Raw genomic sequence first — 21,647 nt, 5'->3', positions numbered from 1 at the left:
AGAACCCAGGGGATGATAGGATCTCTCTTTGGGCCCTGCAACTCTGGTGAGTCACCCAATCTCCTGAACAGGGGTATTGAGAGGACCCTAGAAAACAGGAAGTCAACCAGCACACATTCTGCAAAGAGGAAGGTTAGTAGAGAGGAAAATGTCCCTGATGCTTCCAAGGGAAGCCACTGTGGTCAGCAAGACCCTGACCCATCCTGGCATATGGCACAATTGGTAGAGGAAAAGGTAAAGGAGTTAGGAGGCTTCTCACAAGTTCCCAAGAGGGATCCCTGACAAATGTCAGCTAACTCTAACAATAGATCTTAAAAAACAACAAAGGTCGATTTTGACCACCTTGGTCTTAAACACTTGGCAGGAGAATATAACCAAAGCACACCTTACACAAACAATTCAAAGATAAGACAATGGTTCTTTTATCAGAGATGAACATTTTTGTCAGTCTTCCTAAAAGTAAAACTGTGAGGTTATAAAGGAAGGGCTTTATACAGGAGTGCCTGATAATATCGCAGAAAGCTCTGTCAGAGTCACAAGTCTGTTCTGAGTCACCTTGAGATCTATCTGTGTTACTTTTTTTCCGGTACAATTATTATGAACTGCTGCTCAGACTCCTCTTCTGGAGTTCACAATTCATCACTGCCAGCCTGGTGATTTGGTTTTCATCAAGACCTGAAAGAAGACAAGCTTCACACTGAGTTGGAAAGGACCTTACCAAGTGCTCCCAATCACCGAACTGCTAAAAACGGGTGGCGTCATAACCACGGGTGATTTGCACCTCAAAAAGTTAACATATCCAGGATGGATGGCAATACCTAAGGGTATGGGAACAAAAATGAAAATGAGACCAAAAAGGATAAAAAGAAAAAGGAGGGACTTGTGAGAAACAGAAAGTCTGGTGGTGCTTTTCAGAATACAGTATTTAGCCTTAATTGGGATAAGATCCAATCGCAGCCACTTTTAACTACAGCCCTTCCCTTTGCCCAGCCCAGCTTAAAATTAGCTAACCATGCAGATATGGCCCTGAGTGCCAGAGCAAGGACTGCCCACCCAGGTGCACAGCAGCCAGGTTCTGTAGCTCGCCCGTCTGCAGAACTAAAATTTGCCTTGCAGAGCTGCTTCCAAGCGCTCCTCAGTCAGAAGCAGCAGTTCTGAGAACAGGAACAGCAGCCTCGACAGCACTCTGGTGCCCCCTGGTGGTTGGTGGAGTGTGCTTCCCCAGGCAAGGCAGCCTGGGCTAGGCCAGCCCTGGGAGAGCGCACGGCTTCAGCATGGACTCTACCTCTAGCTGGGAAACAGGTTTGTACAGGACAAGGCTGGCCGGTACATGAGGCCTGCACCCTGCCTTGCTGTGCTGTCTGTTCATGTCTCTTCCCTGGGTGGGCCAGAGCCAGCAGCACAGGGCTCCAGTGGTCCTGTAGGACAGTGGCTGCCAGCTGGGCGGCAGTGTGTGTGCTTGCAGCCTAGGGAGGTCTGAGCCTTGCCGCCTGTTTGGTTCTCACAGCGGCCTTGCCTTACTGGACAAGTACAGACAGTGTCCTTATACACCTTTTCATAGGGGAAGCTGAAGCCCAGGGGATTTCAGGGATTTGGTCCATGTTAAATTTCTAGAGAGTTTCTAGCAAGGGCAAAACTAACTCTCTAATCAGACATCACTTTCCTATGTTCACATATGACTACACGACCAGTGTAACTCCACATCACGTACAACCACCAGAGTGGAAGTTATACTCCATGTATGTATAACAGTCAAAATACACTCGACTGTCATGTATATCTAAACAGAAGAAAAAGAACAAAAAACTCTCTAGCTCAAAGACACTCTTCACACCAGCGTCTCGTTTCCCATGTAACATTTCCTTTGTCACTCCTCTGAGCAAACCTCTGGAACACCAGGAAGTGGAACTGACATCCTCTCCCCATGCAGCTTCAGGAGTACTGCAAAGGCCACTCTACTAGGTGCCAGGCCCCTGCAGGTTCCTGGTGTCTGAGGCCACAGAAGCACCTGCGGAGTGTCAGACACTGTGTGCTCCCCAGGAGCTCTTGGTTTCTGTGAACACATTTTTACAATTACAACGTGCTAACAGGTAGAACTCCTCCAGCTTGCAGCTCTTATGCTAGGAAATCAGTCAACTGCACTCTACTTTAATTTGCCACCAAAGTCAAGTGGCCTCCCTGTCAGAAGGGTCTTCAAACCTCCCTGGAGGAAAGTAAACAAAGTCCTTCTGCCTGTCCAGCAGCAAAAACCCGATCCTGGTCCTCTCTGCTTCCGGTTCCTCATCTGCTCAGGGCAGAGGTTCCAGGGCATCAGCAGCCTTGTCACTGAGTAGGGAGCTAGTCACAAGGGAGCCCAAGCCCAGGCAAGGCGACGGTTCTGCTGAACAGAGACCATACTCACCAGCACACACCCAGCCGTTTCAGGATGCAGATGCTCATGGTACTGTGCACCAAGTGTTTCCAGAGGTGCTTGGAGAAGCTTTTGCATCGTCAGAACACAAACTGTCTAAAATTCACCATCTGATGTAATAATGATCTCAGGAGACCTACAGAGAACTTGAGAGCAGGAGCCTTGCTGGTTGGCTTTGTGGATGGGCTAACAGTCTTGGTCAGTTGCCTGGGAGGAGAAAGCTCCAGTCCAGATGCTCAAACCCTCCTGCCCTGTGCTTCAGGAGCCGGGAGCTGGGTGAAGAGGTGACAATGTGTCTGGCCCTAATGCAAGCCTGTGCCACATGTGACCTGAGCACAGCTACAAGTGCAGGGATTGGCTGGTGGCACAGGGCTGGGTCCTTGTTTCCCCTGCTGCCAGCACTAGTGCCAGCGGGTTCCTTGCCAGCTGAGGAGGAGCCACAGCTCGGCCCCATAGGCGTCAACCCTGACTGGAGAGCACATGCTGTTCATCGTTCTGAAACTTTTCACCCAAGGCCAAAACAAAACTGCAGGCTGGAAATATATTTGCATGTACTGTGAATTTTGATATATAAAATTAGAAACATATATCTTTAAAAGCCTATACTGTAATACAAAGAATAAAGTACATGAACAGCCTATTCACAAAAGTGCAAAAGGCCAATAACAATTTGAAAAAATGTTAAATAACCCTCGCTGGCAACTGAGGATATGCAAAGCAGTGAGGTGAGACTGTCCCTCACTCAGCAAAGCACTTTTCCAAGTTGCCCGGAAGCACAGGCAAAGTCCAGAAATCGTGCAGGGCTGATGTGGGACCGTGCTTCCTGACAAGTGACTTAGCCATATTTCCATATTTATCAACTGCCAGCAAGTAGCTAGTTTTCAATTCCCTTCATGTGTAGGAAAGGTAAAGGATGCCTCTCAGGCTGCACATGTTCCTGCTGCCCAGTAGTAACCAGTGAGAAACGCAGAGTCTCCAGTATCAGCAGCTGCCGCAGGAAGTTGGACTGGCACCTGGTCTGGTTATCTGCCATGCCAGACATGACGTCACACAGTGAAACATCTTCATGATCAAAGGACTGAGCAGTCACTTCAGAGGAGGCAGACCTTCAGGGACAGTGGTGCTTAGTCTTGACAAATGACCTCTTGCCCCATTCCCAACAGGCGCGATGTTATACAAGCATAAAGAACGCCCAGGCCAGCTGAGATGAAGACGCAGAGCCCTAAGTCCACATTCCAACAGTGTCAGGGCAGGGAGTGAAGCTGAGGCTAGTGGCACACAGCAGTGCTCCCAGATGATAACCCTTGCATGACTGGGACGAGGACTGAATCCTGGCTGGCAGGGAAGGACCATGACAGAAAACAACACAGGCAGGCCATTTGTGGCCCACTGCCACCTGGGGGCATGTGGGTGCAGGAGGGGAGGTTCCACCTAGTCCTTCTGCCTCTGGGGACAGATATGCAATGTGTTACCCCAGTCCCAACACAGGAGCACCCAAGGCCAACTTGGTCTGTCCCTCAACAGGGGCTGGCACTGGAGCAGAGGCAACTGCAGACAGCCAGATCAAGACCAGGGGAAAAAGTAAAAGCACACAAATAAAACCCAGACCCACATAAAATAGGCATCTGATGTTAGGAGACTTGCAGGAAAAGGCTGGCGCAAATTCCTTAAGAATCCCACTTCTAGAGGACCCTGGACTCATGGGGTCAGTGCTAGATTCAGGAAAAAGAAATTAGAAAAGTGAGATGATCAGCACAGAGCAAATCGATGCACGCTGGGCTGGGCTGCTCCAGCCGAGGCAGACCTTCACAAGCACTCAGCACTGGCAGGCAGTGGTCTGCAGGTGGAAGGAGCATAGGCCCCGCGGAGGATGGAGGGCGAGTGCAGGTAGACAGCTGTGGAAGGAATGCTTTCAGAGCTCAAGAAACCGAATCTTCTCCAAGGTAAAGGCTCATGTTGTGCAGGGCCACCTGCTGCCCCCCAGGTCTCTGTATGCCTCCAGGTCTCTCCTCTAAGGATATGGTTGAAACACCACTGCCCTATTAATATCAGGACCTGCCAACATTCAGGCCTGCCTGCACCAGCCCTGCTCGTGCCCAGGGCTCCCGGCACTCTGCTGTTTCTTTCATGACACTCCTAAGACCCAGCATGCAGTTGGTCCTCTGGACCCCTTGCTTCTACATCCTTGCAGTCCACCAACACTGCATCACAAATATTTTGTAAAAAGTGGGGTGACTGAATACGTACACTTTTATTACCTCCTGAACAATACAGTGTAAGATATATTTATTCTGCATTTACATTGTATTGGAAATTATAATCAACCTAGAGGTGATTTAACACACAGGAGGATGTGCCTGGGTCTGTGCCACTACCACACTCTTTTCGGTAACCTGACAATTTTGGTGTTCACAGGTCCAGGGACCACTGCCCAGGGGACCACAAGGCAAGACTAGATGCACGGTCCACATTCTTTCCTATACTGTTTCCCTCCACTGCCTCATGAGGACAGTCAAGCAGTCGCCGGCACTCAGGAGGTCACCGGGGATAACCTGCCAGTCACAGGAGTACTTCAATGAACAGGCCAGGCCATGCACTCCCTCCCACGTGAGGACCTCAACACAAACATGCAGAGGCTCTGGCGGGCCACACCCCCTGCAACTGCTCAGCACACCCACAGGAGCCCTCTGGAAGGACTCAGAGGTTGGTCCTGGTCTTGCCCTGCCACTGACAGCCACCCGTGACAGCCTGAATCCTGAGTGCCCTTCCAGGGACCCCAGTGACTTACACATGTTCTGTATAATGTAGAAGAGAATGGCCCACCAGAAGCCTGGAGGAGGAAGCCTGAAGACCTCCCAAAGCAAGGACCTGGGGAAGTGGGGCTGTCAGGCGCAGCAGCTACCTCAAGCATCTGACTCAAGACCCAGGAGGCACCCCATGCTGCGCCTCCAGCACACCTGTGAGCACTTCTACTTTCCATGTAGATGTCTTGTGAAGGAAAGGAGCACCTCAGATTCCCTCTACCTTCTCAGTTCCCTAACAGTGCAGGCCAGGCACTTCCTTCTAATCTGAAGCACCCATCTCTAAGCCTGAGTTCATGTCCTTCTGGGGAGTTGACAAATTTCTGGGTGAGTAAAGGTCATGGCCAGGTGCTGAGGAGCCCACCCTGCAGTCGGGATCCTGTCCTAAGCTCAGAATCAGAACAAACACTCTCTGGGGTAAACATACTATGTACTATCAAAGGTTTTATTGCATACCAATCAATAAACTTACAGTGTCACAGGCTCGGAGTATGCAGAATGTCCTTTTTTCTGCTTTGTTCATAAACACATGGTAAAAGCACTTCCTAACTTAAGCAGAGGAGCAGGGGCCCCTGAGCCTTCCATTCTCAGAGCATGGATGAGTGGCGCTCACACCCCACACCTTGCTTTAACACTGGAGCCAGCACTTCAGGCATATGGGCAAGCGCCTGCCCCGCACCACAATCCCCACTGGAACCCTGCATGAGCCCACGCAAGTTTTACGAATTACTCAGTGTTGATGATTTTGGCTTGCAGAATTTTCTCTAATAAGAAGAAAAGATACAAAGATAGTTGCTAGCAATGCAATTTCCAGCCACTAAAATAGGAGCCTCACTAAAAAGTTCCATTTTTGTGAAAACAACACACATGTGAAACCTGGAGCCCACATCAGGGTCACATGTGGGCTGCACCAAGATACAGAGCTAACAGTACTATTACACACCTTTATCCAGGGAGGCTGGACTCAGTTGGACAGGCCCAGATCCACACGGTCCAACATACAGACAGGGTCTACCACCTTGCTGGTGTATTTCAGCTGGGCATGAGCTCAGACACCTTCCTCAGACATGTCCTCTCCAGCAATTTCCTGACCTGCTTCCCATGGCTGGCCTTGGATAGCTTGGCAGGGAACAGCCCTGGAGAGCCACACACGCCTGCTCTGAGCTCCTGCAGTCAAATATATCAGCCCACTTCATTTTCTATGAAACCACCTTGTGGGGTGGGAACTCGAGTGAAGCCATGTGTCACTAAACACCCTGCGGTGCACCTGGGATGTGTACCGTCAGACGTGCCACACAACCCCACAGGTGATGTCGACTTGAGACTGGACTTGCTTAAGATCAGGTTTCTCAGACACCTCTGTGTTCACTCTACAAGCTGAACAAATCCCAGAGGGACTGGGAAGAGCTACAGGCAAAGAGCTCCAGTGGCCTGGCTGAGGATTCTGTCTGCTCACATCTACCTCCTGTTGAACTCAGTCTAGCTTCTTCACTAAGAGCTTAACACCATGTAAAACTGAAAACTCACATATCTGCATTTCTAGACAATTCTTCAATCTGACAAACTGTCGATTTTTAACCTTCTAAATGTAAGTGCTTTCACTTGGACAGTTTTTTTCTTTCTGAAAATTGAAAAGTGTTTCACAGCACCATACCCCAGACAGGCAGCCTGAAGGTGCTCAAGCAGGATAAGACTCAGGGAGGGCACAAGGGGCCTGCACCGTCCAGGTTGGGTGGAGCCCACTAGGCCTCCAGTGAATGTTCCTCTATCTGCAAATTCTGCACTCAGAACAAAGTAAAGGGCTCATTTAACACATTCTTTTCCATGTAGTCCCGACTTCACGCTTCCCTTCACATTAGAGTCTTGAGCAAAAGTATTTTCAGTGAGGTAGCCCCATGTTGGTTTCAGAAAGCCTAACCTCACTGAGATGTGCCCAGCTGGTGGTTTCAGAGGGCCCTGGGCTCAGGGGACTGGTCAGTACATTAGATATGTTCCATCTTTGCCAGACCTGCTTCAAAGGCCTCAGGCTGAGAAGACGGGGGCCAGCACTCTGTACAGTCCTCTGGGGGGCCACAGTCTATCCTTGCAGGAGTTCAGCAGCATTTAGGCTCCACCCACTTCCACCTACAGTGACAAGCAAAAGTGTTACCAAACTGTCACAAGTCCTTTGGGGGCAAAAGTGCCCTCAGTTAAGAGCCATCCCGTGGAGCACAAGACACAGGGGGACAGCCAGGTGATGGGCCTGTGTGCAGGACAGCACTACCACTGGGGTTCAGATTCCACACCGAGCAGACACTTTGTAACTGACTATGGAGTCCTGGAGAGATACACAGGGCCCTCCTGGGGCTCAGCCAGAGACCAGGCATGCTAAGGGTGGACCCAGGCTCAACAAACACGCAGGGGTACAATCCGTGCTAGTTTGAGAAACAACTTTAGTGTGTGCTCCAGCACTGGGCCTCCAGAGGGAGCACGGCTTTCCCCAAGCCAGCTGAGGACGCCTGGGCCCCACTGCACAGAACCCCCTGGCAGAGGAAGCCAATGGGCACGACCTCACTCCTCCTTCCTCCGCTGCTTCTCTTTTCTTTTCTGTTGCAAGTTCTTCAGGTCAGTCATCACGTTCAAAGTCTTGCGTACCCACAAAATCTACAACAATCATTTTAGGACATATTCAGAACTGGGAAATAGGCCTGAAGAAAACCAGGACTTAAAAGTCTAAAGCTACATACCACAATGATCATGGCGTTGAGCAGCAGTGGTGCTGAGAACACGACAGAAATGAACATCCCCCTGGAGTCAAAATACTGGTATTTTGAAAACAACCTGTTTAAAAAAAAAAAAAAAAAAACAGCAAATAACTTGGCATCGCCACAGGGCTCTTTATGGGAGATGATGTTGGGGGAAAAGAGCCAAAATATACTTCAAGGCTCAAAAACCTGCCCACCAGGAGTTCCGGGCCCGCTGCAGGCGGGGCACCACTGCAGGTCTGCTAGTGACCTGAAGTCCTGGAGCTACGCAGCAGCAGCCTCGGTGCTCTGCACCAACGACAAGCATGGCTTCACAGCCAGCCTCTGCTCTTAAGGACCGCTGAGCTGGGAACGCCCTGAGCTGAGATTCTCAGCCTCCTTAGGAGGCTCCTGCAGGACCCATCTTTTTTCAATTCTGTAACTGAAATTAAAGTAGCCCATGAAATTCCCTCACTGTTATTAAGGATCAACCAACAGGTACAGTGGCATGGTTCAGTCACCAAAAGTAACGCAGTTCGTGAAACATTTAACCAGCTGCTTCTCAGGGTGTGGCGTACTCCTGCTTCCTGCTGTCTCCCATAAGTCTGACATTCACAGGGAGTGCTGCGTGTGAGCAGCACGGTGGCTGACTCCTGAGACTCAGCGAGACGCGCAGGAGCCGACTTTACCTCCAGTTCATTGCGGCCACTTCATTGATGTACTCAGCACAATAGACCAGGACCACTGAGAAGACAGAAATCACGTTAGAATGGAGATGGCCAGGGTCAGCACAGCGCTCTTTACACCAGGACACTGACACAATGAAGAGAAATGCAATTTCTATTTTGGCTACAATTAAATTGTGAATGTGGAACGTGCTCCCTGACAGAAAGGACTAAGAGCACCCCACACGCACGGTGTCAGTGGGCTAGATGGGACCCGTGGGACTGCTGGAGGCCCAGGTTGTGCCGCAGTCCGGCTGCAGCAAAATAACCGGGGGGTGACGAGCAACTTGTGTACATTGACACAGCAGGAGTGGGAGCCGTTTATTGCAGGACAGAAGGGGTATTTATACATTCCACACAGCTTATCTAATTAGCATAAACTAGATACATCAGTCAACCAATAAGGAATCTCCACACTTAATGGCTCGCTTTTGTTACTTCTCAAACCACTCCCTCTGGCATTTTGCCAGGCACCATCCAGACTTGTTTACAGACTCTAACAAGGTTGGAGTGCCCAGTGCCCACTACGAGGCATAGCTATGCTGAGATGGCATCTCCTCATGATTCCAGCCGCAGGTGGCTCCTGGACACCCTGCAGTGGGATCATAAGCAAGACTCCACACCTGGTGCCTAAACTGCTTCCTGCCTCATGTTCAGGCCATCCAGGTGAGACTGCTATGATACATCCCTACCTTCAAGGAGCCAGGTGGTGCAGCCATGGGGGCTGCTGACCGGGGGCTGCATGGCCTCTCTGCCCTCCAGCCTCCCAAAGACCATGGCGTTCTTGGAGCACAGGACACAACTGTCCAGGCCTCCTGCTAGTGTAGGGTGAGGCCTGTGTCCACGCAGGCCAGAGAGAGGGTGTGTGAGGGACTAGAGCAAACTCAGCAACTCCATGCCTTCACTGTCAGCCAAACCTTTTTGACCCAAATCGGAAAGTGGGTTAGCCCAGGGCTATCTACCTCCTCACTACCTGCCTGACAGGTAGACCCATGAAGGCAAACAGAATGCAGAGCCAGAGAGGCCAAGAGCTGGCTAGGAGCCTGGCCTCCTCCCTGCTGATGATGCACTGCACAACTAGGGCAGTCTCTGAATCTCAGTGTGTTTCATCTGTAAGAAGGTGGCAACCCTTAGTAGGGCAGCTTAGGAATTTAATGAGTCAGAGGACATGAAGAGCACGTGGAACAATGTGACCATAGTCACATCCCAACCCCACACTGTTCATAAGTTTCAAATTGCTCCATGGGTTAGCTCTCCTAGGAGGCTGCCCTTCTTCAAGGCACCTGCTGTACGGCCTTCCCACCCTGCCCTCTGCAGGGAGCTCCCCTGGCCCCCTGCCTGGCTCTGCCACCCCTTCCCACCTGACCTCTCCAGGGAGCTCCCCTGGCCCCCTGCCTGGCTCCTGCCACCTCAGTCTGGCATCACACACCTTCCCTATGCTCTGGCCTTTCCCATCAGAAGCTCAGCATGGTGGTAACAGTGCAATGAGGCCTCTGAGTATGTGCTGAAGGAGTTGTCCTCTAGGAAGTTCCATTAAGACAGGAGGCTATTTTGTTCCCCACTGTATCCCTGCCCTTCCTTAGGGCTTGACCTGGTAGAAGCTCTCCTGTGGAGAACTGGACCTAACAACGCAGATCACCTTGATTTTTACAGACCCACTTTTCTGTAATGCAAGCTCTGATCGTTTCACTCCAGTCTTCCTAAGGCAACCTGGTGTTCAGATTTCCTACCTTGCACAGAGCTTCTCTCAAAGTAGCTGATATGTTTTAATTACTTAGCAGAATCTTCACTATCTTTAGGGAGCAGGGGTGGTACAGGTGATTGAACTCAGGGGACCTTGACCACTGAGTCACATCCCCAGGCTTTTTTTGAGACAGGGTCTCGCTGAGTTGCTTAATGTCTCACTTTTGTTGAGGCTGGTTTTGAACTTGCAATCCTCCTGCCTCAGCCTCCCGAGCTGCTGGGATTACAGGCGTGTGCCACTGGGCCCAGCTCTTTGCTGTCTTTCTAATGTCTACAAAATCAAGAAGGGCCTGGTCAGGCTCAGAGGCTCTCCCCCACAGTGTTACCCAGAACCCCTTGTGCCTCAGAGGGGGCATCAGAATGCTCAGCCCTGCAGGCTGTAGTTTCTCTGACCTCTGGTCCATATTCCCTAGACAACTCCAGCCCTCTAGACTGGAATCTGTCTTCCTTCCCTCATTTGGATGCTCACGCCCTCTTACCTGGGCCAGCTAGCTGCTCTTTTTCTTTTCTTACTCCACCTTACCTGCTCTTCCCACCCTGTACCATGATTTTGCTTGCTCCATGAATTTTTTGTCAATCTTTTCCTGAAGCTACATCCGTTCCCTAAATTCCTTAGCCCTTACTTTTAAAACTCATCTAGGCAATATAATTTCAACACATAAACTTTCCTTCTTAGTTACATCCTTTCTCCAGAGCAAGCAGTGCAGGACTGAGCCCAAGCAGGGAAATGTCTGCTTTAAAAACAGCCAGATTTCATTACACTTAAGAAGTCTTTGTAACCATCTGGAATTCAGCACCCTCCCCTGCACAGGGGAGGTGCTCCAAAGGTTCCTTTCAAATTCACACAGAATGACTCACGGAAGGTATGGGAGGGGCTGTGAAATATTTACATGTTTTGGAGATGGCATGCTGGCATCAGGTGGCATGGCCATCAGAGCACAGGGATTTTGTTCTGTTCTACTCACTGAGACACAGGAAATGGCCAATCTGTAGTCGGTACCTCTGGGATGAGAAGCAAGTGAGAAGCAGGCACAGCACGTGGAAGACAGCCAGCCCCACCAGCCAGGGCTCACTCCAGTCTGTCTGCTGTAAGGATAGGCAAGTCAGGCAGGGCAGGCTCAGGTCCAGGATACAGCTTTCTCAGGGCCCCGAGCACACAGTCAGCCCTCATGGGAAGGTGGAAGCAGGAAAAGGAAAGGGAGAGAAGTAGGAATCCTCTCCAGTGCAACCACACCAACGAGTTTTTAAAGATTTTATAGTCTGAGCACACAAAACAGAGGGCATCACCAACCTGCCTGTTTGGGTGGTTGAATAAAGCAGTATTTTAAAGTTGGGTAAAATCTAAGCAATGACCACACCCTGAGATGACCAGGAGGTTGAGCAACTTCAAGGTGATACACTTGATTAATACCAAACAGAAACTAGGACTGTGGAAGCCCCCTGGACTACTGCCTTAGCACCAATGCCTTGGAAGCCTGAGCCACCTAACCCGAATGACCTGACCTTCCCGCCATAGGCCCAGCGCTGCCATAGGCCCAGCGCTCCTGGTCTCCACCACCAGGCTCGGAGCCTTCTGAGCCTGGACCCCAACCCCCAGGCCCAGCTCCCAGTACAGGATGCTGAGGCCTTCCTGTAACCCTCCTGGGTGAGGCGATCCCTGCTCCCAGGACCCTCAAGGACAGCTCTAAGCGTCCACACTGCTCTCAGGGAGTGAACACCTCTGACTTTTGGGCATTAGAACACAGAGCAGCCTGTCCATAGCCTGGCAGGGAAGGAATCTCTCCCTGCCCAGGCCCCAAACCAGGGGCCCACCAGGAGCCAGAGACCCGGAGATGCAGCCTGAGAGCAGCGCAGGAGGGAACCCAACCTGCAGAGCAGGCACTCGCCCCGGACCCAGCCCCGCCCCATGACTACAATCCCGCCCAGTTCCAGCCCCACGGGCATAGCCACGCCCCGTGACCGCTGTCCTGCCCAGGCCCCGCCCACCGCCACCAGGCCCCGCCCGCAAGGCCAAGCCCCGCCCTCGCAGCGCGGTCCACGCCTCCCTCCCGCGAACCCGGGGGCGGGGGGCCACCCGACCGCGCCCACACCGGTTCCTGCACCTCGGCGGCCGACTGTTACCGTGATCACCGCGGGGATGCTGACGGGGAAGGAGCTGACTGAAAAGGCCGACGGCATGGTGTCCACAAGGCCCGCCCTCTCCACAACCGCCAAGCCGTTTCGCCCCGCCCGGCTCCCCAGGAGGGACGCGCACTATAGTCTCGCGAGATCGCCGCTGGTCGCGAGAATGGTCGTCTCGCGACACTGCCCCGCCCTCTCGGTCCCTATCTCGCGGTCTTTGGGCGGTCGTACTGGTGGTGGTGCTCTTCCTGGGCTTGCAGGCGTTGCTCCCGGGCTCCGCGGTCGGGGGGCATGGGCTCCCCGCGGGCCGGGAACTGTCCAGCTGGGACCTGGAGAGCTCGGGTTGGTACCCGTAGCTTAGGGACATCCAGACCTTGGGAACTCACTCCATTGTTAAGGGACCGGGCGGGGGACGCGCAGCCGATGCAGCATATGAACTGACTGCGGGTGACTCCGTGAGGACCCAGGCCCTGCTGGTGCTCGTCCTACGCGGCTCACGCACAGCGCCTTTCCGTGCGCACCTGAGCGGCTTCTCTGGAGGCTGTGAGTCGGTCCAGTCTCTCGCCGTGGTGTGCAGTCCAGGCGGCCACAGTCCTGGGTGGACAGTCTCCTCCCACCCGCCAGCTGGGTAAGGAGGTAAAAAGATGAAGATGGTGGGAGCCCGAGGTTAAGAGAATAATTCTCTTAAATGAGCCCACTTTGCTGACCCCCCCACCATACTTTCTTTGCTAAAAATCAGTCTGCCAGCAGCCCCGCACAGCCCGAGTGCACAGGATGTCACGTTCCTTAGCAAAGGTCAGGCAGTCAGTGTAGGTGATGAATGATGGGGGTTGAAAGAGGATGAGGTCTGGTTATCAAACAGAACACAAGGTGTTGTTGTCCTCTACAATCTAATTGTGCTCCTGGACACTCTGGGTTGCAAACACTTGACCCCCTTATCCTTGCTCTAAGGTATGTACAAGGAAAAGAAAGAGAAGACAATACTTAAAAGAGGATTCCAGGGTCTATAAAAGAGCAACACACCTCTCTGGCAGGCACCCAGCTTTGGGGCCACTTCTGTTGCTATCACTTTCCTAAATAAACTTGCTTTCTATGCCTGCCTCAGTGTTTTGCTAGTATTTAATCTTCAGCACCAGGGAACAAGGATCCGTTCCTTATCTGCAAGACCTATATCAGCTGTACCCATCTAACTGCCTCCCCCCTTACAGGGAGCACCCAGACTCATGCTGTGGCCACCCTTGCTCCTTGTGGGCATTGGGATTGAGTGCCTTGTCCTTGTTCGTCTAAGGAACATGCTCCCCAGACATTAAGTGGAGCGGTGTCTCTCCCACTACACACCATCTGCCACCCTGAACTGGGCCACCACTCACCAAGTGTTCCATCAAGCATGAGGGTGTCCATGTGGCTATGATCTTGTCTCTTGAGTTCTAAAAGGTTTCTGCAAGCCACTGGTTCCCAATAGTCCTCCCTGCCCCTTGGCAGCAGGAAGTGCACCGTGGTACCCTGACTCTGAGTCATGGAGCTGGTGACCCTGGTGCACCGGCACCTGGGAGATGGTTGGCGCATCTTGTGGAGGGTTTACAGGACCTGTAGCTTACCTGTGCTTCCTCAGGGATTTGTGTCCCATGGATCAGTTCAGAGGAGGCATGGATCCCACCACGTCCAGACCTGGCTCTCCACATCTTGGCTCAGGACTCTAGTTCCAGCAGTGCCGGGGGTGCTGCCCAGAGGCTTCAGCCCAAACACAAGTGTTGTGCAAATGTTGTGTGACCTATTGTGCATGGCAGATCACTGAGGGCCAGGATCCAGTGCCTCAGAGCCTGGCAGGGATGACCCTCTGCCCAGACCAGCAACACTGTGTGGTTCTTCACTCCCTTTGAACTTTCAGGCTTAGCAGCAGCACCAGCCAGAACATCAAGTCCTGCTGGGATCCTGACCTGGGCAGACTCTGGATTCCTGGTTCCGTTCACCTTGCCTCTGGCTGTGTGATCTTGGCCTGACCTGAACTTTAGGTCTTGCAGATTCTGCAGTGCAGCTAGCAATAACACATTTGAGAGTTGTGCTCATTCTATTCAGCTTTCTGTAGGAGAAACAAAACTGGCTTGCACAACTTCACTGACCAGGTAGGGGCTCCTGGAAAAATGACAGCCTTCTCTTCTGTTGGCTGACCACCACCTTCCTGCAGCTCTGAAGCTTGGAGTCAGCTGGCCATCACCTCCCTGCAGCTCTGACCCCTGCCACCTGCTCTGGTCCTCCCCCTTGCTGCTGCCTTAGCTTCTTTTTTCTACTCCTGGGCCTGCTTGTAGCTGAAACATTCAGCAACAGTATCCCTCCACCAGATCCTCAGCTGTTTGTCCTTATACAGGGGAGACGGGAAGGATGGCTCCCATCCATGGTTTCTCAAGAGGGGGGGTGGGTGACACTTCTGCCTCGGAGATCATGACACACACACCCACCTTCTTTCCAGTTCCCTTCTGCCTTTGTCATTTCTCAGGGATTGTGTCATTTTTTACTTTCTGTGGTCCTGCTACAGGACTGTCTCCTGTCCCCCGTAATCTGAGCACTGCTTCCTTTCTGTGATACCCCCACCTCACTCTTAGGCACAGTGTTATCTTGGCTCAGACTCACACCCAGTTCCCTAAACCACAGTCAACGATCCAGAAATATAATTTTGTATGTTGATCTGCTGTGCTGCATTAAACACCAGGTGGGCATGCTGGCCTTACCACTGCAAGTGGACCAGGTGGACCACCTCCACCTGGCCCCTCTGGCCCAGCCTCGAGGTTAACACAGGGCCTGGAGAGAGATCCTGGTCCGGGAGGAGAGCCTTGAGGGTGTGCTGGGCCAGGTAACAGGGCTACCCTGCTCTTTGGCCTGGCGCTCAGTGGCAATAGGCTGTCCCCCTCAGCCTCCCTGATGTTTGAGAAGCGGGGAATTAATTCAAATGTTTATAGTTCCAGAAGTGAAAGATTTTAGTTTACACCAGTAAATTTTTCAGGAATTGGGAATAGACAAATCTGTTATTTTCTATCTCTTTGCATAAATTGACTTTAGAAAACTAGTAGTTTTTAGAAGTGCTTGTGAAAATGTGTAATCATGGATAACAAAATGTTTACAGAGAAAATGTAAGGAATGAATTCTCACACCTTCACCTTAAGTTCTCCGTCCTAAGTTCAGGATGTTTTCCTACCTCAGTGCTTCTGGAGGAGGTCAGGAAGCAGTTGCCTTAGTCAAGTTTGTTCTGTTCTGGTCTCCTCAGGTGCATTCTTGTGGCCCTAGCACTTCCAACAGGCGTGTGGAAGAACACAGTGGTGACTCGTGAAGAGGTGGACAGCTTGCTCATGCAGCGGAACGGAGGCTCCTCCAACCCCCTTTCTGGGACTGCACCCAAGCCACTCTCACTGGAATCCCTTCATTAGAAGGGAAGGAGGGTGGGAGAAGCCCTTGCGGCTACTGTCTTCACCCAGGGAGCCCTGGTGTGAGAGGCTGGTGCCGGCATGTGCACTGGGAACGGGAGCCATGTGCTCGGTCCCCGGGAGTTTCTGCAGAAACCCTTCAAGCCTACCTTGTCTCCAGCAGGCAAGGAGCCCAGTTGTGCTTGGCATCTGGAGATTTTTCTCTTTGCTTGATTGTGTTGTCCCAAAGCAGATGAAGCGCTTGAGGTGCTTGGAGAGTGGGGCACACCAGTGTGGTGTTGGGTACTTTCTGCATTTCTAGCAGGAAAACCTTGAGAAGCCAGCACCCAGCCCACGAGCTCCGTTGGTGTGGGGCCTGAACTCCTCGGTGAATGTTAGCCTCCACCTCCCACTCTGGACCTTCTGAGAGATCCCCTGATGTGTCCATTTCCTCTTGGACACATTCCAGTTGTATTAAGGTCCACACATTTCCCAGGATAGCCAACAGGTTGACACTGCTGAGACATTTGTCCCTATCCCTCATATGAGGCTGCTTGCTGAAGAGTGGGCCTCAGTGGAAGGCTGGTTCACCTCAGAGTACCTGCTGGGGAGCACAGCCTTCATTAGATGTGGCTTCCACCTGCAACAGCAGCTTGAGTGTGAGAGGAGGCTCCCAGCTGTGCGTGCAGGGCCATTCTGCAGAGAGTGGAAATCCTCAGGGGCACATTGGAGGAGGAGGACAGATTGGCTGCAGGCTCTCGGGAATGGGAGGAAGAAAGATGGAAGTGTCCCGTGAGCACAGGAAATGAGTGTTGAGCTGCAGTGGCCTGGAGCTCCCACCAGCTCCTCAGAGGATGCCCAGGTGGAAGCCCACACCACTACCTTCCCTGGACACATCTCCTTGGCCACACGTTCCAGGCTGGGAAGCACAGCCTTCCCAGACAGAGACAGGGGTGAGTCATGGCTCCTGATTTCTCTCCAGTGGCCAGCATATTCTGTTCTGTATCGCAACTAGTGACAGACTGTCTCCCTGTCTCCAAGGAATTCAAATTAAACTTTTCTGCAGCAACAATGGAAATGAAATATTTCAGTAAATAAAAGTAGCAAATTCATCAAGGTGAAATTCAACCAACAAAATTGTAGGTTACTGTCTTATATATTCTTTATTTTATTGATGTGGTACCAAGCATTGAACCCAGTGCCTTTACAGGTGCTAGGCAAGCACTGAGCCACAGCCCTAGCCCAATAATATCAAAGAACCACGAAGATGTCTTTTTCTCTAATAATTGCAAATTTATCCATTGAAACGTAACTCAAAATTTAAACTCCACCTCTCAGGACTGTGGTGGGGCTGCAGGCCTGGGGCACCCACCCCCACCCCTTCCCCGGGTGCTCTGCTCACAGCACGGAAGCTGGGCATTTCGTAGTGGGGTTGACAGCTTTACTGAGTGCACAACTGAAAGTTTATATTTGAAAATGAAAAAGAAGTTCATGTAATTTGGTTGGGGACCTCTTTGTGGTCACCTGTCCTTTTTTGTTATTGTTTGTTTGTTTGTTTTTGTTTTTGGTGCCAGGGATTAAACTCAGGGGCACTCGACCACTGAGCCACATCCCCAGCCCTGTTTTGTATTTTATTTAGAGACAGGGTCTCACCGAGTTGCTTAGTGTCTTCCCGTTGCTGAGGCTGGCTTTTAACTTGCAATTCTCCTATCTCAGCCTGCTAAGCCTCTGGGATTACAGGTATGTGCCACCGCACCCTGCTACCTGTCCTGGTCCCAAACATAATGATTCATGCTCCCTAAGTTTTTCCCAATCAGTTGTCCTTGATTATCTTCTTCACAGATTTGGCGAGTGTTTGGAGAAATTGCTTGCTATTCAGGTTTGAATTTCACGGGAGTTCTGTCATACCTGAATCAGTTCATCCCGTGTGGCGTCAGGGTAAATGAAGGCCTTCATTATGTTTGGGATTTAATGTGGACAAGATGTCCTCAAGCAGGTGGGGGCCCTCACTCCCCCAGGATCAGAGGAGCGAGAGCCTGCCAGGAAGGTGCTACCTAGGCAGAGGCTGGGGTAGAGTGGCCTGAGGAACCAGCTGAGCCAGGGGAAGGTGCCTCCTACAAGGTGGGTGTTTGAGGGCAGCAATCCCAGGGAACTGGGGACAGAGCCTGCAGGTAAGGGTGGCCATATCTTGTGGACAGTGGTTGGACATTGGAGGGTTGGAGGCTGGGACAGACTCCAGTGTTTTTCTGGCAGCTGTGGTAAGAATCGAAGGCAGGAAGCAAGAGCAGAAGAGGGAGAGCAGGCCTTTCCCGTGACACAGGAGAGAGGGGATGCTTCCTGGGCCAGGGGACACAGGCAGTGGGGGAGAGGGTCTGTGGCTGGGTTTAGCCTGGGCTCTGAAAGAACCGGGAGCTCTGGCGGCCACAAGGGTTTGGCCTGAGCTGCAGAGTGTGAGCTGCTCTGCACGGAGAGGCGGACTGGGGAGAAGCAGTCAGGGAAGCAGATTGGAATGCACTGTAGAGACAGAGTCTGAGCTTCCTGTTGAGAACTCATAGGACCTCAAGAACGAAGCAGGTGGATGTTTGGGACTTAATGTGGACAAGGGGGCACCTGGGTGAAGTCCACGCTCCAGGCCCGATCATGGATATATGCTGGAGTGGCACTTAAGTCCCTAAGACCCGGTGGGATGGTGACCGAGGGGTATCTGCAGACAGGTGAGGCCCTGCCACACCCTGGGCCCCTGGTGGTTAGGCAAGGGCTCTGGAGGAAACCAGGGATCAGGAGGGTGTGGAGAGAGACCATGCATGCAGAAGAGTCCGAAAGGAGCTCCTGGGCCTTCCTGGGGAGTGCTGCCCGGAAGGTGCTGGAGAGTGGCTGGCTGGGCAGAGTGGGTGAGAAAGGGAGGGGCAAGCGGAGGCCACAGCCACGGGCTCCATGACAAGCAGGCCCCTGGCAACAGCTGCAGGACAGGACTTGCGTCCTGCTGATTCTCCAGGTGCAGCTCAGCAGCCTGAGGACACTCTCCATGTATAGACATCACCACCACCACCGAAGGACAGCCCCTCCACCAGCGGGGCAGGCTTGATCAGCTTGCTGTCCGAGGAAGTTGATGCCCCTGGGGACCCTGCCTGGTGGGATCCTGGAACACCTTTCCTTTCTGACTGACCCCTTTCACTTCCCATCATATCATTAGCTCTGTCCATGTTGCAGTGTCAGTGTCTTCCCTGTTTAAGGCCAATATGTTTCTGTTGCCACTGTGTAGACAACACACACACACACACATTTGTGTACTGTGCATCTGTGGGTAAGTGGGCGCTTGCTTTGAGCAACTGTGAGTGTTGCTATTGTGGACCTGTGTGTGAAATACCCACCTCTGCTCTCAGGGTCTTCCAGGTGGAGTTGCAGGACCCTGTGGGAGCTCTGTGCTGATATCCTGAAGAGCTGGGGAACCGCTGTCCATGGTGGCTGCACAGCTCACCTTCCCATCAATCATGCACAGGTCTCAGTTTGCCCACCACAATTTTCTATTATTTCAAAACAGTTTGATTGTAATGGAGGTCAGAGAAGATGGGTAGATTCAGAGAGGGTTGTGCAGTAAAACATGTCTAAATAATTCAGTATGGGCATGAAATTGCTGACACAAAAGAAGGAGTCACTGGTCGTTAAGTAGACAAGAACAGAGAATCTGTGGCAATGGCTCAGGTCAGGGCACCTGAGGGACCAGACTCTGCACACCATGCTTCAAGAGGGCAGAGGCACCTGAGGAGGATGTGCAGGCAGCACCAGCTCCCCCAGGGACAAGAGCAGGCCTCCCAGACGCACAGGGCATGCTTCTTCTTAGGATTCAGGACTTCTAAGACACGTGGGGATTCCGTGTTCTCAGGGGAGCCATGGCACAAGTTTACTGAGGGGACTGGGTGCCCCTTGGACACAGAGCTAACTGGGCCGTGCTACTGGTAGACCCAGGACTGAGCTATGGGGCATGAACTTCCTCCTACTGATTCATATGGGCTCATGGGTGCCTCTGGGAGTTTGGACTTCCAGAAACTGGACACAATGAGTGGTCAGCGCTTTTCTTACAGTTCCTGGCTATTGGGCAGTAGCAGTTTCAGGCCTCCATGAACATGGGCCTGGAATGATCCAACCAGCTTCAGTGACCCTGTCCTTCCAAGAGACCCAGTGGTCTCCCGACAGTGGGCCCCAACCACCATGGAGAGCAGAGGGAAGGGGTGCAGTGACGGTGCCTTCAATGTGCCCCCCGCCTGTATTCCTGGGTGCAGCTGCAGGAGATGGAACTGTAGGGCCGGGGGGTCAGAGTCTGGGAAGAGCAGGGGTGTGACCTGATCATGGTGGGGATCAGCCCACGAGAACGGGGCTGCTGGGCGGCAGCAAGCCTCTTGGAGCCACTGATTGTGCATGAAGGGGGCCTGGGCAGTGGGGTCCCCGGGGTAGGGAGTGAGTGCTGAGTGGAGGGAGGTCAGAGCTGAGGGGATCACACGATGCTCACGTGGGATTCGAGCTGGGCCTAATGGAAATGAGCCCCGGGGAGGGAGGTGTGACCCAGGGATGAGTGGACGATCGTGTCTTCCAGGTGTGGTCACTGCTCAGGGTGGGTGTCCCAGCAGCAAGCAGGAGAGAGAGGGGGCTGAGTAGAGGGGTCTTCCCAAGGCAGTGGCCTTTGATCCCCAGTGGGAACTCCAAGTGTCCTTCTGGGAGTGGACATTCTTTGCTGTGTGTCCTTTTATCAGTCACCCCAGTGTCACACACACATCCTCAGCTGAAAACAGTTCCACTTCTGATTTCCCAACCTTGTGATGGTGAATGAGGGCAGCCTTCATGGGGGCCAGGCTTCACCTTTTGAGCTTTCTTTCCCTGGCTAGTGATATTTGGCATGACACTTGTTCGCGATGCTCCCAGCTGGCTGGGCAGCCCCTGTGGCCACTCTGCAGTGCCTGACCCGAGCGGGGTGTGGAAGGTTGAGTGAGATCCATGCATTTTCAGGTTGCCATCTTTTAAATCTAGGGTGGGTTATTGGAAAGTGACCCTGTTGTGGGGGGGAGGCATCTATATAAGACACTAGAGCCAGAGTGTTCCCCTCAGTTTGAGAACAGAGGGGTCAGTGGTCCACCAGAACTCACCAGGATCTCTCCCTCCACAGACGGCCACCTCTGTGCCCTCAGCCATGGTAGCAAGGACCTCCTGCGACTCCCCCACTTCCCACCCCAGGTCCAGCATCACGGTTCTGTGTGTCCTACTCCCCGATTGTCCTCGATATCTTTACCTCTCTACATTTCTGGGCTCTGGTTTCCTGAACTTGGGGAGAGTCAATACAATTCCTCACAGGATTGTTAAGGAGATTAATTAACACAAGCAGAACATAATTAACCAAAGCTCGCATGTGGGCCCTGAGCGTGAAGGTGAGGACTCACCTCAAGGACTGGGCTGCCTCTGTCAGCCCATGAGGAGGCCATGCTGCTTCTCTGGAAAGGTGATACCATGCAGGCTAGGCTGGCCAGTCACAGGAGCAGCAGTCCAGCCCAGAGCTTGCCTGGTGTGTCCAGAGGCTCATCTTCCCCAGAGGGCCTCCAGTCAGAACAGGAGTGGACCCCTGGCTGGGAGAAGAGGCAGAAAACACTTCCAGTAGGTGGGACCCCCCAGAACCACATGGCCACAGATGCCAGCAGGTACTAGCCAGGAGTGAGGAGCTGGAAAGCAATGTCCAGGAAAAT

General features: G+C 52.4%; 1 protein-coding gene and 1 long non-coding RNA gene across 3 annotated transcripts; one reads left to right on the top strand and one right to left on the bottom strand.

The window, feature by feature from the left end:
* Window positions 1-5,638: 5,638 nt before the first annotated feature.
* On the bottom strand, window positions 5,639-12,671 carry Tmem18 (transmembrane protein 18). Of its 2 annotated transcripts, none has more exons than XM_046431984.2 (5): window positions 12,524-12,671; window positions 11,368-11,488; window positions 8,624-8,678; window positions 7,938-8,031; window positions 5,639-7,854 (listed from the first exon to the last, which is right to left on the bottom strand). In XM_046431984.2, exons 1-5 carry the CDS (start codon window positions 12,578-12,580, stop codon window positions 7,762-7,764), a joined length of 420 nt encoding a protein of 139 aa, XP_046287940.1. In that variant the 5' UTR covers window positions 12,581-12,671; the 3' UTR covers window positions 5,639-7,761. The 2 variants fall into 2 exon arrangements, with proteins under 2 accessions (XP_046287940.1, XP_046287941.1); XM_046431985.2 differs by having other exon boundaries at window positions 11,368-11,485; window positions 12,524-12,668.
* A 308-nt stretch (window positions 12,672-12,979) lies between these two features.
* LOC124084662 (uncharacterized) lies at window positions 12,980-17,046 on the top strand. The gene is made up of 2 exons (XR_006849179.2): window positions 12,980-13,151; window positions 15,783-17,046. It is a non-coding gene; the product is annotated as an uncharacterized LOC124084662 (long non-coding RNA).
* The last annotated feature ends 4,601 nt before the right edge of the window (window positions 17,047-21,647 follow it).

The sequence above is a fragment of the Marmota monax genome, unplaced genomic scaffold (assembly GCF_021218885.2).
Source record: "Marmota monax isolate L192 unplaced genomic scaffold, Marmota_monax_Labrador192_F-V1.1 WCK01_AAM20220418_F8-fsc00633, whole genome shotgun sequence".
Lineage (NCBI taxonomy): Eukaryota > Metazoa > Chordata > Mammalia > Rodentia > Sciuridae > Marmota > Marmota monax.
This window is presented reverse-complemented; position numbering and strand designations above follow the sequence as displayed.